At 33.8% G+C, this 17925-nt stretch overlaps 1 protein-coding gene across 11 annotated transcripts in view; it reads left to right on the top strand.

Moving 5' to 3' along the window:
* LOC129952446 (uncharacterized) overlaps positions 1 to 17925 on the top strand; it is a 271289-nt gene that overhangs the window by 171611 nt on the left and 81753 nt on the right. For all 11 annotated transcript variants that reach the window (XR_008782313.1, XR_008782320.1, XR_008782314.1 and 8 more), the window contains one exon: positions 11718 to 13224. Coding sequence is in view for 1 of the 11 variants with exons in the window: in XM_056065037.1 (XP_055921012.1) it covers positions 12981 to 13224 (244 nt within the window). In the remaining 10 variants the exon portion in view is untranslated. The remainder of the gene's footprint in view (positions 1 to 11717; positions 13225 to 17925) is intronic.

Genomic DNA, 17925 nt, shown 5'->3' with positions numbered 1-17925 from the left:
GGCTTTAATTTACTTTTATCTTTCAAAAAATATTGTTGTCAACATTCAGTAAAATTTTGAACAAAATCGAATTGACAATTTTTTTATAAAAAAATTAAAAACCGAACAAAAATTTACAAAAGTTGGTAAAAATTGAATATGGATTCAAATATCTTTTCAAAAACTTGAAAGTTAGACTTCAAACTTATTTTATCTTATAAGAAATATTGTTTTAAGCATTCTGAAAGATGTTTAGAAAAATCGAATTGATAGTTTTTTTTTACAAAAAATTAAATACCTAAAAAAAATTTAACAAAAGTTGGTAATAATTGATTTTCGACTCAAATATCTTTTCAAAACTATAAAATATTGGCTTCAAACTAATTTTATTGTATAGAAAATATTGTTTTCAATATTCGATAGAATTTTGAAGAAAATCGAATTGACGGTGTTTTTACAAAAACTAAAACTCTAAAAAAAAACAATACTAAAACTTGGTAAAAATTGATTTTCGACTCAAATACCTTTTCAAAACTATAAAATATTGGCTTCAAACTAATTTTATTTTACAGAAAATATTGTTTTCGATATTCAGTAATTTTTATATAAAAATCCAACAGCCCGTTTTTCATAAAAAATAAAATCTATAAAAAATAGTACGCAAATTTGGTAAAATTGATACTAGTACATATAGACAAACTTTTAAGCAAGACAAATCGACAGACGGGATGGGAAGTTATCAGTGTGGGTCGCATCCCAGCCTCTTTTTTTAAATTCTTTTCTTATCTATAACTCCAAGCATCTGGTAAGATGCATTAAAAGACGATATTTGAATGCTTTTGTGTTAATTATTCTTCTAATTGTAATAGGTAGTGAGTTCCTGGATTGAGGTTATGCTTGGGAGTGAGGTTATGCTTGGGAGCTAACCGTTGCAACGCGTTGTATAACTACTAGATCCTCATTAACATAGCTAATAGCATTTCTTATGCTATCTAAAGGAGTGTCCAAGTATAATAGGACGTTATCAGAAAACATATGAACTTTACTGGATTTAACCAGTCGAGGAAGCTCATTAACGTAAAGTGAAAATATTAGAGGTCCAAGAATAGAACCCTGAGGGACCCCTGTAGGGACTGTCAGAAATGAAGATGTCTGCTTTCCTACAGCAACGCATTGTTGTCGATTAGATAGTATGAGTGCAGAAGTTTCACAGTAAAGCAAGAGAATTTAAAATCATACTTAAGTGATCGAATGTGTCGAACGCTTTTGAAAAATCTTGCAAAGTCAAGAATGTAGCACGACTCATGTCCATCGCTCTGCGTATATCATTGATTTCTTAGTTAAAGGTGTTAAAAGAAATCATATAAGTGTCGATGCTTATTAAAATTTTTCGCCAGATTGAACAAATAAATAATGAGCAGCTTAAAGCTGCAAAAGAAATTGTTTTGAAATCGAGAGAAAACAAAATAAAATATCCTGTCAAAATAAAAGAGTTGATTTTGGCAAAAAGAAGAGAATTGGCAAGATTCGAAATTTCCAGATGATAACAGAATTTTTAACCATCTAGTCAACGACTAAAAAAAGAATCGATGATTCATTAAGGAGATTTCTGAAAAGTCTGATGACAGATGCCTCGAATCTTATCACTGGTTAAGTTTTGAAAGAAACTGCCTCGATAGTCTTTAAAAAACTACAATTTAAAAAAAACTGTTGCCCTAAATTTGGGAAGTCATTGTTATATCTAAATATGGTAAGCAACCAACAGATGAAACATCTTAAAGACCAATATCACTTATAACAATCATGACAAAAGATTTCGAACAACTGATCGTGAAAAAGAATAATAGATGAAAGAAGACTAATTCTAAACCATCAGTTCGGATTTAAAAATAAACATTTCATAGTCATTCAGGTAGTAGTTAGAAATGCTGAGATCTTATTTTACTAACCAACTCTTTACAGTATACAATTAAACCAACTTTACATGGAATTAAAGCAAAACTCAAGCTGGTGTACCACAAGGAAGTTTCTTAGGACCATTCTTATAACCTTGATATACAAAGGATATGCCAGTCTACATGAGCGCTATCATCGTCATCTTTGCTTTTGATAATGCAATAGTGGTGCCACACAAATCTGTCTCGGTGGATACTCAAATATTGCAAAATACATTGGACAAAAATTGGCGTAAAAACAAAAACATAAACAATTTTCAATTTCGCCATTATTTAGGCCTCTGTAACATCAATACGTGGAAAATTTTGGTTAAGATGTAAAGCCTTTTAAAATATACCCTGTAAAAAAGACCAAAACCCTTCATGCCGAATTTTTGTTGAATCTGCTCTTGAAATGTTTGCCAAAAATTCCCCTTTTTATCGAAAAATTGTGTTGAACGACGAAGCTTATATCTGGTGGGATGCGTTATCAAGCAAAACTGCAGTATTTAAAGTATGAGTCCGAAGCGTTGCAGTCACAGTTTGGTGCGAATTATGTGCTGGCGGAATCATTTGGCCATATTTGTTTAATGAGACTGCGAATCGCAACGTTTCTATAAATAATGAGTGCTTTAACGTGCGATGATAGCTAACTTTTGTTTAAGCAAAATGTAAAAGCAAGACTTGTATGACAAGACAGTTTATTTCATATTTATAGCAGGTGAATTGGTGAAAATAGATCGTGCGATTTAACGCCTCTAGACCTTTTGTTTATGGGGCTTATGTCTAAGTAACAAGCCCTCTTTGATTCGCCTATGAGAAGCCAACATTGAAGCATTGATTCATAAGATAATACAAGGCTGTAATGTTAGAAAGAATATATTTCAAAATTTGACCTAGCTGACAGAACATTTGAGCCCCTTGCGAGAAGTTGGCAAATCTTGTCATGAGAAATGATTTCTCAAACAATCGTTCGGATTGGATTTAAAACTGTAGGTCCCCTCCATTCCTGACAACATAAGTCGCACACAGGAATGGTTGAGAGTTGTAAGTCACTAGTCCCCAGTTATCTACGAAATGTTGAGCGACCCAGTTTATTTATTTACGAGTATTTTATTTAATATTCAAACATTGACCAGCCACATACAGGAACTTGACTACGTTATTCGATTAAATTGATATTGTTCTATTGTTGAGGGAGAGAGTTTGGTTTTCGATCAGAAAGCTTAATGAAAAAAAAAAGTAAATAGGGTAAAGAAATTAATTTATTTTCCACCTTTTATCCATTTCTATCAGTTTCTCACTTATACTAGTCATGGATATGTAATTTTTAAGAGAAAAGTTGTACTTACTTTTTGAATTCGAATTTCCAGGTAATATGTAAAAAATATGTCCTTGTTTATAGCACAAGACAACTTCAATTATTCGTGTTTGCGTTTATACCAATCACAATTTATCCAATACAAAATCGTCTCACCCTGCTCTCTCATCCCGAAAACTGAGTTTATATATAAATCAGCAATGACCCTGCCTTTTAGAAATCCCAAAGATCTAGAGATTCCCAAGATTGTTGCTTATAATCCAGGACTGTTCAGAGGTATTTGTATTTCGTAACTCGTAATTTCTCAATTTTTTGTTTTTATTTTATTTTATGAGTTTTTCAAAAGAAAGTCAGTAATGGTGGTTTGGTCTTAAACAAAAACACAAAACAAAATATAATATAAAAGCGATTTAAGAAGAACAAACCAAACACCCAAAACCGTGAATAATTCCAATTTTAGGGACCTTTATATACATTGGGCAACTTGCTATAGATGTATATGTAGGTATAGGTATATAGAATTTATCTTACGACAGTGAGGTCTGATTGTATAGAAGCCCTCATTTTGCGGGTAAACCGCACTAAATCAAGGGATGGTGCATAAATTTTAACTTTTTCCCATGTAGCTGGGTGAAAAATGTTGTTGTGTTAACTGAGAGGTATAGGCAAGAAGATTTGGAACTTTCATTTTAAGTATAAAAGTGGTTTGAGCTATGTTTCAGAAGAGGTTGTGGAGAGAGAGGCCAGAGGTAAATTTATGTAAAGTACGTTTTTTTATTTTAATGGGTTCCTAAGCATTTTATTATATAGCCCCAGCTTAGATTTTGTTATCTTAGATATTTGAAAGGCTTCGTTTTTTTCTTTTTTTTAACTTAAAGCCTCCTTCCACATTCACATCATGCAGCTCCTTATTTTATCCTTTGGATATACAAATAAATACCCACTTATTCTTTTAAGAGATTCAACGATTTTTGATGGCACAGCGTACCTAGGGGAACTTTGAAACGGCATTGTATAATCTGTGAAAACCCTTTTAAAGGGTCGAATCTGATGTTTATGCCCAAAAGAAAATTATCTTTTTATATTGATTGTTGTTTTTTTGTCCTTCAACACATTTGCTGTCACATAAACTCATTTAAGTTGCATTCAAAGAGTTTGTTAAAACATAAAACTATAGAGTTACATAACTACCAAAAACCATAACCTAGAGCTACAAGATGCCTGCATAAATTGTTAAACCACCTACACGCCTTAGACAACATGTTACTCTCTATACCAAAACGCCCTGTCTCCATAGGAATGTGCGGTCGTTGGGCCTTAGATTAGATACATCTTGACAAGGATCTTCTTAAACTCAACGAAGAAAAGAGTTGACACGGGTTTAACTTACGACCATATGCCTGCAAGCCTTCTTCCTTCTGATATTTCCCATTTGAGTTGGCTTGGGTTGGGAACCGAAAATCCCAAGACAATAAGACATCGCATAGATAATAAATTAACTACGAAACGTGGTCCTTTGTTCTTGTAAATTTGTAAACAAAGGATGACTGATGATGGTTTATATAGAAGTTCATGATGAAGAATCAACAAGCTAAATTAATTAAACTCTTAAAAAATAAAACTTATTTTACTTATTTGCCTGCCTCTATGCAAAATGTGATGACCCAGATTAAAATTAAATAAAACTTTCGGATATCCGTGTCCCTATTGCGAATTCACATAGCCATATCCTCATCCTGAATCGTGAGCTACGTATAGTCGACCATCATCATTATTTATGAATAATACTTCACGTTCCCCAACCTAAGAGCCTAATTATTGTTAATTCCGAAATTGATTAATCACATTCTTCCGTGAAAATGTTTTCCAACTTCTAAAATCAACCCCATTATATTATCCAAGGACGAACAAACCATATACGTATACCATAGAGCAGAGGCACACATCATCAGCATACAACCTCAACCTAAAAAAAAAATTTGAAATACTTCAACGGCCCATGAATTTAACCCCAATTCAAATAAACTCAAAAATTTCGCTTTTCCTAGTTTTTGTTTTTTAGTTTTGGTTTATTTCGCGAGCGAAAAATAGTTGATCAGATGATGGTGGTGTAGAGCAGAGGTATATGTGGTTATGATGATGCGCGATATGGCAATGGGCTGGCTCCAAATGGCGACGACGGGGACGACGCGACGTCAGGGTTTTGCACAGGGGGGGGGGGTGAATAGTTGAGTGTCATTGAAATGGGGTTTTGAGGTTTTGGTATTTTATATTTATCGAAAACTAGGTGGGTTCGTATACTAAACTTTTTGGCTTTTTATATCAAACCAAATCCTCGCGCTGCGCTGGGCTGCCGCTGCCACTGCCTCTGGCTGGCTGGTGTGTCATTATGGATTTATTCACAAAGTATGCAATTTGTTGATAGAGGTTTGGTTGTTGTGGATTTTTTCTTTTGTTGTGTTTTGTTTGAATTAGAGCATAAATATGCAGTGAAGTTCCAGTGAAAAAAAATAATAAATAAAAGAATTCAAAAGCGTTGCATAAAATTAATTGATTAAATTATGAATTGATTGGGTTTTTTTGCATATTTGTATTTTTATTTACAGTAATCTTCTTTTTATTTATGATAATTGGATTATATTTATTAGAACTTAATTTATGAAAAAATGAAAAATTGTAATAAAGCTGGATTTTATGGAGAATTTTATTTTCTGAATTAATTTAATATTTTAACAAAATATAATGTAATTTAGGGCTTATGTTTGGTATCGTTTCTTTTGGCATTTTATTCAATAGTTGTGAACAAAAAAATTACAACCTATTTAAAGTATTCAATAAAAGTTTCGTAATGCAGTTAGAAAAGTGTTTGAAGTTGATATGAAATTATTAAAGGCTTATTTCACAAAGGACTCTTAAGCAAAGAGAAATATTTGTGGCATTACGAAGCTTGTATGAGTCGAATACAACTGATCACTGAAGATGGCAATACCATACAATTATTTTGTAGAATAAGTCTTAAGTCCTTTTTTGTTTGTTTTAGAAGGTTTTCCAACAAGCACGGGTATATTTTGATAGCTCGTAGTGGCCAAATGATATTGTGTCCTTTACTTTCTGTCAAATTATCTCACTAAAGACAAGTCATCATGACAATGCTAAAATAGAGGGTTATTCATTTTAAAAGTAAAGTTAATTAAACACATCTACACTTCTACAATAATATTTTAAAGAGGAAAGATTTGTATTTTTGTATGTAACGAATAAACTCAAAAAGTACTAGACCAATATTAATTATTCTTTTTTCATTAAAAAACTACATTATCACTGATTAACATACGCTATATTTTGTACTAGATTACTACCAAAATCTTTAAAAATTCCAATTAAAACCAACCGAAGGTGATTTAGCCATATTCGCCCATATCTTTTCAAAGATTACAGTTCCCTTTAAAAATATTCTTTGCCCTACCAATAAATACATCCCAGGGACAAACATTTTCCACAGTTGGTATCGACTTAAGGGAAGAGTGCATTTTCCACGGGCAATTTTATGTGGCACTTTCTCGAGTAGGATCTCCAGAAAATCAATACGTTTTGTTGCCACCTTCAAATACCACAGCCAACGTAGTGTGAAGGTGAAGGGAGGCTTTAAAGCATAACATTTTTTTTCAATTTAGTGATTCATGGTCGTTTTAATTAGCGTGCTTATAACTTAAATATCTGTACCTATTTATGTCTACCCGTGCGAAGCCGGGACGGGCCGCTAGTATAACATATTTTTATTCATGATATTTCGTTTTTATTATAAAGTTTGAAAGTTGAAATTATAGGTGAAATACTACATCATTTCAATGACCGTGAAATCTTGGAAGCTCGATTCTTTTAAGGTAATTTTGGACCACTTTTTGAAACATATTGGGCGGTATGTCAGCCATAACTTGTCGAATGTTGTCTTTTGAATGTTCTAGAGTTAAAGCTTTATCTGTATTAAACCACCCACAAAAACAAGTCCAACAGTGTCAAATCGCATGCTCTTGGTGGTCAGTAGCTATCGCCACAACTAGAAACTACGCGGCTAGGAAATGTCTCTTGCAATATAGCCATATTCGCTCGAGTTGTATGGCATGCGGTACCGTCTTATTAAAATCACATACTCCCCAAGTCGTATTCTTCATTAGCGGGCAAAAAAAATCGGTTATCATATGACCAAAACGCCCCGAATTGACGGTGACAGTCGTTTCATCGTCGTTTTCGAAGAAGAAGGGTCCAAACACACCTCCGGACCAATTAGTGACTTTTTAACTCTCTTAATTAGTTGAGGATTCTCAAATTTCCAAATGCGATAATTTTGTTTATGAATATACCCCCCCTCGAGTCAGAAGTGTGCTTCGCCTCTGAAGAAAATTTTTTTCGAAAAATTGCCGCCAATAGCCTTTTTTTCAAGCACCCATTCGACGTTTCTCGACGTTGTGAATGTTCAGCTGGCTTTAGTTTATAAGTGAGCTGGACTTTATATGAATTTAGGTGTATATTCAAATGCAAAATACGCCTTAATGTGCCGTAAGGCAGTCCTAATTCCTGAGAGCGACGAAGAATAGACACACTTCCACTTACAGCTGCTATTTTTTCAGTGGTACGAGCGGAACGATGATGCACAAGCCTAACAATATCTGTAACCAATCCAGTATCTTCAAATTTCTTCACAATTTTGCCAATTGCTTGCGGTGATGATCATGTAAACCACAATCTCCTCTTAAAGCAGGATATGTGGCTGTGGCAGAATCACCATTTCTGCAGTAGGTTTTAACAATAGTTTAGCGATCCATTTTTTTAAATGTCAGACTTTCAACTAAAACAAAATTTGGTTTAACAACTTAGTTTGACAAATGTTGAATTTCAGCCCTGCAACTGCAAAATTTCGAATTTGTTACAACGATGCGCGTATTTCAACTATTCAAAGTTTGTGACCAAATTCACCGGCTCAGTGAAGAATCAACTCTGCCAAAATTATCACCGCTATTCGTTAAAGTGTGCAGAAGAATCCATGAAGTCAATTCCGTGTCACTCACAAGAACTTTTGGTATATCAGAACATAACATGGCGGGTTTTGCGTACTGATTTGGTCCTATACCCATACAAAATCCAACTGCCCCAGATGTATCATCATGTTTTCGTCAACTGGATTTCGGAGCAGTTGGAAGTTGATCCCAATTTTTGTCGAGAAATCGTTTTTAGCGATGAGGCTCATATTTGGATGAATAGGTACGCGAATAAGCAAAATTTCCTGATTTGCACATTCTCTTATTTCAAAGTGTTTGAAGTTGATATGAAATTATTAAAGGCTTATTTCACAAAGGACTCTTAAGCAAAGAGAAATATTTGTGGCATTACGAAGCTTGTATGAGTCGAATACAACTGATCACTGAAGATGGCAATACCATACAATTATTTTGTAGAATAAGTCTTAAGTCCTTTTTTGTTTGTTTTAGAAGGTTTTCCAACAAGCACGGGTATATTTTGATAGCTCGTAGTGGCCAAATGATATTGTGTCCTTTACTTTCTGTCAAATTATCTCACTAAAGACAAGTCATCATGACAATGCTAAAATAGAGGGTTATTCATTTTAAAAGTAAAGTTAATTAAACACATCTACACTTCTACAATAATATTTTAAAGAGGAAAGATTTGTATTTTTGTATGTAACGAATAAACTCAAAAAGTACTAGACCAATATTAATTATTCTTTTTTCATTAAAAAACTACATTATCACTGATTAACATACGCTATATTTTGTACTAGATTACTACCAAAATCTTTAAAAATTCCAATTAAAACCAACCGAAGGTGATTTAGCCATATTCGCCCATATCTTTTCAAAGATTACAGTTCCCTTTAAAAATATTCTTTGCCCTACCAATAAATACATCCCAGGGACAAACATTTTCCACAGTTGGTATCGACTTAAGGGAAGAGTGCATTTTCCACGGGCAATTTTATGTGGCACTTTCTCGAGTAGGATCTCCAGAAAATCAATACGTTTTGTTGCCACCTTCAAATACCACAGCCAACGTAGTGTGAAGGTGAAGGGAGGCTTTAAAGCATAACATTTTTTTTCAATTTAGTGATTCATGGTCGTTTTAATTAGCGTGCTTATAACTTAAATATCTGTACCTATTTATGTCTACCCGTGCGAAGCCGGGACGGGCCGCTAGTATAACATATTTTTATTCATGATATTTCGTTTTTATTATAAAGTTTGAAAGTTGAAATTATAGGTGAAATACTACATCATTTCAATGACCGTGAAATCTTGGAAGCTCGATTCTTTTAAGGTAATTTTGGACCACTTTTTGAAACATATTGGGCGGTATGTCAGCCATAACTTGTCGAATGTTGTCTTTTGAATGTTCTAGAGTTAAAGCTTTATCTGTATTAAACCACCCACAAAAACAAGTCCAACAGTGTCAAATCGCATGCTCTTGGTGGTCAGTAGCTATCGCCACAACTAGAAACTACGCGGCTAGGAAATGTCTCTTGCAATATAGCCATATTCGCTCGAGTTGTATGGCATGCGGTACCGTCTTATTAAAATCACATACTCCCCAAGTCGTATTCTTCATTAGCGGGCAAAAAAAATCGGTTATCATATGACCAAAACGCCCCGAATTGACGGTGACAGTCGTTTCATCGTCGTTTTCGAAGAAGAAGGGTCCAAACACACCTCCGGACCAATTAGTGACTTTTTAACTCTCTTAATTAGTTGAGGATTCTCAAATTTCCAAATGCGATAATTTTGTTTATGAATATACCCCCCCTCGAGTCAGAAGTGTGCTTCGCCTCTGAAGAAAATTTTTTTCGAAAAATTGCCGCCAATAGCCTTTTTTTCAAGCACCCATTCGACGTTTCTCGACGTTGTGAATGTTCAGCTGGCTTTAGTTTATAAGTGAGCTGGACTTTATATGAATTTAGGTGTATATTCAAATGCAAAATACGCCTTAATGTGCCGTAAGGCAGTCCTAATTCCTGAGAGCGACGAAGAATAGACACACTTCCACTTACAGCTGCTATTTTTTCAGTGGTACGAGCGGAACGATGATGCACAAGCCTAACAATATCTGTAACCAATCCAGTATCTTCAAATTTCTTCACAATTTTGCCAATTGCTTGCGGTGATGATCATGTAAACCACAATCTCCTCTTAAAGCAGGATATGTGGCTGTGGCAGAATCACCATTTCTGCAGTAGGTTTTAACAATAGTTTAGCGATCCATTTTTTTAAATGTCAGACTTTCAACTAAAACAAAATTTGGTTTAACAACTTAGTTTGACAAATGTTGAATTTCAGCCCTGCAACTGCAAAATTTCGAATTTGTTACAACGATGCGCGTATTTCAACTATTCAAAGTTTGTGACCAAATTCACCGGCTCAGTGAAGAATCAACTCTGCCAAAATTATCACCGCTATTCGTTAAAGTGTGCAGAAGAATCCATGAAGTCAATTCCGTGTCACTCACAAGAACTTTTGGTATATCAGAACATAACATGGCGGGTTTTGCGTACTGATTTGGTCCTATACCCATACAAAATCCAACTGCCCCAGATGTATCATCATGTTTTCGTCAACTGGATTTCGGAGCAGTTGGAAGTTGATCCCAATTTTTGTCGAGAAATCGTTTTTAGCGATGAGGCTCATATTTGGATGAATAGGTACGCGAATAAGCAAAATTTCCTGATTTGGAAAGGCACCAATCAAAGGCAACATAATCGATGCCATCAGTCGAATTAAGCTTGGTCTATGCGCCAAAGTCACCCAAAAATTGATCTTTGAGTGTGTTCTGCTGCACCCATTTATGTTATGTTTCACATTGAAATTGATCTTAAATAAAGATAAAACTTTATTGATATTACATATTCAACTTGTTATATTAAATTTAAAAGCCCACCCACCTTTCATGTGGCAAACTTTTTATTTCAATTTATATTTCTACGTCTTTAAAAAAAAACTCATTTATGACGAATTTATTTTTTTCACGTTTCCAAGGAATAACAAAACCTCTTGTCTGTAACAATCTTCGAAGCAACCTTTGTAACAGGTAAACTGATATAACTTTCCTATGTCGAAGAGCTTGATGCTTTCAGCTTAATATTCTTCAAAACGATAATATTCATATTCATATCTCTTCGCGCATCTAGAGGAGACATTTAGAAATGAGAATAAAATATTAATCCCCCCTCATCATCAAAGGTATAATCATTTATGATGTGTCTGCCATCATACATGTCAAATCAAAGACCCAAAATCTTTTGTTTGTATCCACTCTTTTGATTATAATTCATATTCCATCCTCCCCTCCCTCCTTCTTAAGGGAGGAAGCAATGTTTGTATTCCCCGTAAAACCTAACCGAACATCATTCTATATATTATCACAAAAAGAAAATTGAAATATTTATGACTAAATTGCACATTCTCTTATTTCATTTCCAGGCAGCCGTCATCACACAAAGCAAAGAAAAACCTTGTACCGAACAGAAATAAAGCAAAATAATCATTCAACCATAAAAAAAGTGTGTTGAGATCCCCAAACGAAGCCAAAGTGAATAATCACAGCAAAGATTCGACTACAAACAGGAGTCAAATTTAATTTCATCCGCATTGCGACATCACACACATGCTCGTGCATTCATACCGAACTCATACTCTTTCATATACAACAAAACCATACCAAGAAGGATTTCCACAATAAATAGATAGATATAGATACAGATACAGATACAGATACACCTACCGATTGTTCCTATGGGCCAAATAACTCATATTAACTGGCTTAATTCGTCTGCACTTGAAAAGGAGGAGGCTTTTTCAATGTAAATAGAAAAAAAAAGAAAAACGGAAAGCGGAAAACCCGAAGAAGCAGAAAATCATGTACTTCTATGATTTCCCAGTGCACAGCATCTTTTTCCTTTGCAACGCAACGAACAAACGAACGAGCGATTAAATTTATCACAATAAGCAGGCTTTTAGGAGAAAAAATATGATACTCAAGTGTAAACATGGCATAAGACTCGAAAGACCAAGGATAAGGGAAATTGCTATGCAAAAGTTGACAAAGAAAATCAAGGAGGAGTTCTTGCTCTAGAAACGAAACAAAAATAAAAAATACAAAACAAAAAATAGAAAACAGAAAACTGAAGAAAAAAACATAAAAGAACAAAAGATTCTAAAGAACTTTTAAGTCACAAGAGACGACACCACCACAGACTATATGCATAAGGATTCAATGAAAACGGAATGGTTCATTAAATGCTTTTTCCACGACTAAGTTTGCATTTAATTCCCATCAGCCATCATCACAATCAGCCATCAAACTCCTTCTGTTTCGTTTAATTGTTTATTTCATTGCGCTTTTTTGATTCACTATTGTTGATCTTTGATTTTCTACTTCCGCCAACGCTAACGCCGCCGCAGCATTAAAAGAACATTGCAAGCAATTGACGCACAGTTGATGCTCTTGCACTGCTTCAACCCTAATATTGGTGAATTCTTTGAGCTGCTTTACCACTTACCGTAAAAAGCTTCGAACAATAAAGAAATTAAATACAAGAACAAAATAAAGAGAAAACAACCAACACAACCAAAGTGTGAATAAGATAGTGAGTGGTTTGTTCCTTGCATTTCCTCCTTCGTCTTCGTTTTTGTCATATTGAAAAATCCATTGACTCAACGAAGAGCCAAAAGTCAACACCATCGATGTTCAATTCAATAGTTGATAGAAATAGAAGAAGACATCATCATCACCGATACAATTCAATACGAATACGATTACCAAGACCTAGACCAATAGCGATACCGATTCCGATAACGATACCAATACCACTCTACAGCAAGAGGAGGAGAATAAGGATCAATATAATGGACTCAGTTGTGATGCAATCGAAATGTTTATGGAGCTTTCTACTGATTATTTCTTTTATGTGCAATGGGACATTTTCAGGTGAGTTTTGTATTTCTCTTATATCTACCTTAGTTCCACCTACAATCTACATTCAATAAATTTTAAGCTAAAAGTATTAAGAAGATTGCTTATTTATAAGGACGGGTTTAATAAGGTTTATATGAGTAGAGTACGACCGAAACTATTGATAGTTGAATTTTAAATCATGATGACAAAATATTAAAGAATTGATGCGTCTGCCTTAAAACTTTTTTATCAGCTTAATTAATTTTTATCATTTGGTTTTTTCTTTTTAATATTTTGGCTATTTACTCCTCGTCAACTGAATACACGCACAAATTTTCAAAAATACTTTTTTGATCTTTTTCTAATATTGATGTTTATTGTGCCATCTATTGATGTTAACAACAGAGTTTTTTTCTCCCAAAGTCCTTAGTGTTTAGAAACCTAAAATCGATTTGTTTAGAGACCAAGGTATTACCAGACGTACATATAATAGCTTACTGAAATTTCAATGTGTCTTTTATTCTTACTTAAAAAGGATCGTACAGAAAAAGCATAAAGGGAGGACATACAAACGGCATCAATAGCAGCTTGCAGACGAGAAATTTTAAGTTGCTCCAACTCTTTTGATGTTGTGGCGAAAATAAAACAAAAATTCAATTAACATTTTTTAACAGCTATCTTAAAGGAATGAAACTTAATAAAAACCATCAATTGATGACCAACAGAAAGTTATGTCATTGGAATTTTTCAAAACTCCAATGAGTTTTTTTTTCAGACACAAAACTGTTAAGTTTCGATGACCCTCATGGGTCAAACTTTTATTTTCACGATTTGAGGAAATACATAGTTTCTTAAAGTGATATGTAGAGCAATAAGTTATTATGGAACATTTGAACTTGTGGTTCTTGCATCAAAAATGACTGCGCCTTAAATTTGTTGACCCATGAACTTGATCTACCATGATAACTCGCTTATTGAAAAATAAAAACTTGGATAGATTAGCAAAATGTGCACTTCCTTCGAAAGTTGCATTTCTTAGGTGATCTAAAATTCAGCTGAATCAAACAATTTTTATTTTCTGCAAATAAGCTGGCATCGATCAAAACTTCGTTGAACTAATTAAATGGATATTGTTCTAGTAATGTATTCTTCAGCGCTGGGGAATACTCTGCGTGGGCTTTTCATCTGTCCTACAGGTCTATTTCCGAGTGGATAAAAAACAGCATTAATCCAATCGGTCTCTGAAAAAGGCGAATCTTCATCCTCCTTTAAATATCGTCTTATTCCATTTACGTCCCTTTTTTCAAGGTCATGGCATCGCTGATTAGTTTTCAGCTGAGAAATATCTGGGATAACGAAAGCTTCTTAATGACTGACAGTATGGCTTTTATCTCGCCTAACAGTTGGAAACAATCTCTACATCGTTTTGAAGAAAGATAAAATTATTGTACTTGATATTTCAAAGGTGTTTGGTAGAGTTCAGCATCAAGCTCTTCTATCGAAAAAGATATTGATTAATCTCTTCATTGTAGGGTTAGAAACTACCTTTCGGTCCTATTAATTCCAGTACTATTCGATGGGTTCGGTAGTACCCATGGCATGATGGTTAGTGCATTGTACTGTCATGCCAGAGGTCTTGGGTTCGATCCCTGCCTATTCCATCTAAGTCCTTTTACGGGTACTGTCTCTTGCGAGGAATTGACAAATTCTCCAAGACTAAATCTTGTCATGAAAAAGTGCTTTCTAAAAATTAGCTGGTCGGATTCGGCATATAAACTGTAGGTCCCCTCCATTCTTGACAACATTACTCGCACACACTAATGGTTGAGAGTTGTAAGTCACTAGGCCCTAGTTCTCAACGGACTGTTGCGCCACCCAATTTATTTATTTATTTTTTTATTCGATGGGTTCAGATCTAATTTGCACCAAGAAAACCGTTGGTGTGCCCCAGGGCTCCGTTTTATCTCCGACACCCTTCCAAAATTTTATGAATGATGTTTTGTCTTAAACTTCTAACCCATTTAATTGTTTCGTTGATGACATTATTCTCAGCTTTTCATATTCGATTTTAAAGTATCATCCTTTCCTTGGAAGTGGACTTTCTACAGCTCTCAATGCTAGGTATTTGGACTCAAATCATCTCCTATGGAGTAAGCACATATTAAAAATCGCCAAAAATGCTGATTAGTGTTAAAGTTTTTTCAGATAATACAAAAGGCTTTTTATCTTTTTTATCTCTTCTGATCTGGCTTTAGTTTACAAAGCTTTTACTCGTCCAAAACTCGAGTTTAATTCTCATATTTGGGCTGGTGCCCCAATAAAGTTGCCGATTATCTGGGATAGAATTAAAAAGAAAGCTCTAAAAAGTTGTGTTACTTTACTCAAACAATTCAATTGTAATACCCGTACTTCTATAAATGCGCACCAGTTTACCTTCAGCCTTGTATTTTTTGTAACCATCCCACAAAGCGAAAGGCGACTAGTACGGAGCTTAGATCCGATATTTTGCTTTTCGATATCAAAGGTAACCATTAATTTTTAATATATTTTTTGTATTATTTATTTTTTCCATATAATATATTTAACAGAATTACTGTTAAAGATTAACATGCATGGCTTATAAGCCGTCTGACGGAAATATGAATTAAATAAATACGTTTAGAGAGAGTTGAGTTTATAAATTTCATTAAACAAGTAAAATATAAACCTAATATAAAAAAAAAAAACAGTCGAAAACAAACATTATAATATATAATATTAATGACATAAATAATTATTACAATAATACTAAATAATAATAATAAAATAATAAATTAGAACAAAGGTATATATAAAATATAAGTTAAAGTATTTCAATACACAAATTGGGCCTTAAGTTAATTAAAACAAAGTTTATTATTGGACCGCATGTATTAAAAGTTAATATAAATATTTCTTCTTTATGCTAGAGCCTCTGAAACAAATCGAATGAGAGTTTTCCATCCAATTTCTCCATTTAAAATTGCAAAACATTCTTCAGTTGTAAAAAAAAACTTGTATTAAATAATAATCCTCGGATTTCCTGTATTATTGGACAAAAAGCTTAAAAATGAGAAATATTTGTATCCTCATTAAGGTTACATAGTGGGCAATTCGGATTCAAATAATTTTTGTGAGGTCCATATTTGAGCTCAAGCATTTCAACGCGAATTTTAAAGATAAGACTTATCTCATTGGCAGTAAACTAGTTTCGAAAATAGTTGTCATACCCGAGACATAAGTTAAGTTTAGAGTAAGCTGTTCTTGGAACAGATTATCTTGCCTTGGTGGCAAGGGATAGTTATATTCTGATTCCAAATCAAACCAGTCTTTAAAAGAAGAGTACCGACCTCGTAGAGCTATCAAAATAATCTTTTTCTGAATATTATCATTAGGTCTACTAATGAATTTAACAATATAGTCTGCATTAGCTTTGAGGTTTTTTAAGTAAACTGGAGGCAGGCCAGAATCAATGTAAATAGCGTAGTTTGGTGTATTAGAAGGGAGTCTAAAAATACGTTTGAAAAAGTATTCAATTACTTCTAATTCCTTGTATCCATAAACTTCATTAGCATATAAAAGAGAACTTTTGATAGTTGTCACAAATACTTTAAATTTAGTAGATGAATCTAAAGAGTTACTTTTGAAGAAGTTAGACCACATACAATTGATAGCTGCTTTTGCTACCCTCACTTTGTCTTTAAAATGAGCTTCAAAATTTAAGTTATATATTATAGTAAATCCTTGGTATTTGTATCCAGTCACTACTTCTATGTTTGATCCGTCAAGGTGCCAGTTGCGATTATTTGAGATCTGAAAACCATTATCTTTGACGTATTTTTTTAAGGTCCCAAGTATCGGAATATTGTTTAATTTGTTAATCTGGAGCTGCAAAGTCTCTGGATTATCGGTTAGAATGACAATGTCATCTGCGTATAAAAGCACCTTGATAAATACATCTCCAAAAATAACACCACCTGGAATTAGATCTTCAATGTCATTGATGAAGAAAAAAAATAAAGGGACTCAAAATGCAACCCTGTCGAACTCCCGTTTCAGATTTAAATTGATTTGAAAATCTCATGGCAATTTTCACTACTAGATTTGTATTTGATATAAGTTGGTCATAAATTCTTATAAACTTTGTAGACAAACCTATCTGTGAGTTTGAAAAGTAGTAACCTTCTGTTTATAGTGTCAAAGTTGGCTTTGAAATCTACAGAAAATGTATAAAGATTCTTTTTTTTATCAATAAAACGTCTAGCAAAACTTGTTGAAAAAAAATTTGGTCTACTGTAGAGAGAATTGCTCGGAACCCAGCCTGGAAACAACTTATTTTATTATTCCTTTAAACCCAGAAAATAAGCCGAAGGTACAGTAATTGATTGAAAATTTTCCGCAGAGAGCTGAGAACAGAGATTTCCCTGTAGTTTTCCGGTAGTTTAGGATCTCCCTTTTTAAAGATCACAGAAATTTATGAAGATCGGAAGCTATTTGGAATTGTCTCATCTATAAACATCTTGTTTATTAAAAGTAAAATTTGTTCTAGAAATTCTGAGCTGGCATTTTTGTAGAGCTCGACCGGTATGCCATCTAAACCCATAGCCTAATTATCCTTCATTTTTTCAAAGCCACTATTAGCTCTAGCATTGAAAATCGGGAATCTAACTCCTCAATATAAGTGAATGGTAGTGCAAAACGTATGTTCATTTGACA

This window comes from Eupeodes corollae, chromosome 1, assembly GCF_945859685.1.
Source record: "Eupeodes corollae chromosome 1, idEupCoro1.1, whole genome shotgun sequence".
NCBI classification, from domain to species: Eukaryota; Metazoa; Arthropoda; class Insecta; order Diptera; family Syrphidae; genus Eupeodes; species Eupeodes corollae.
Note: the sequence above shows the minus strand (reverse complement) of the source record. Positions and strands in the feature narration are given on the sequence as shown.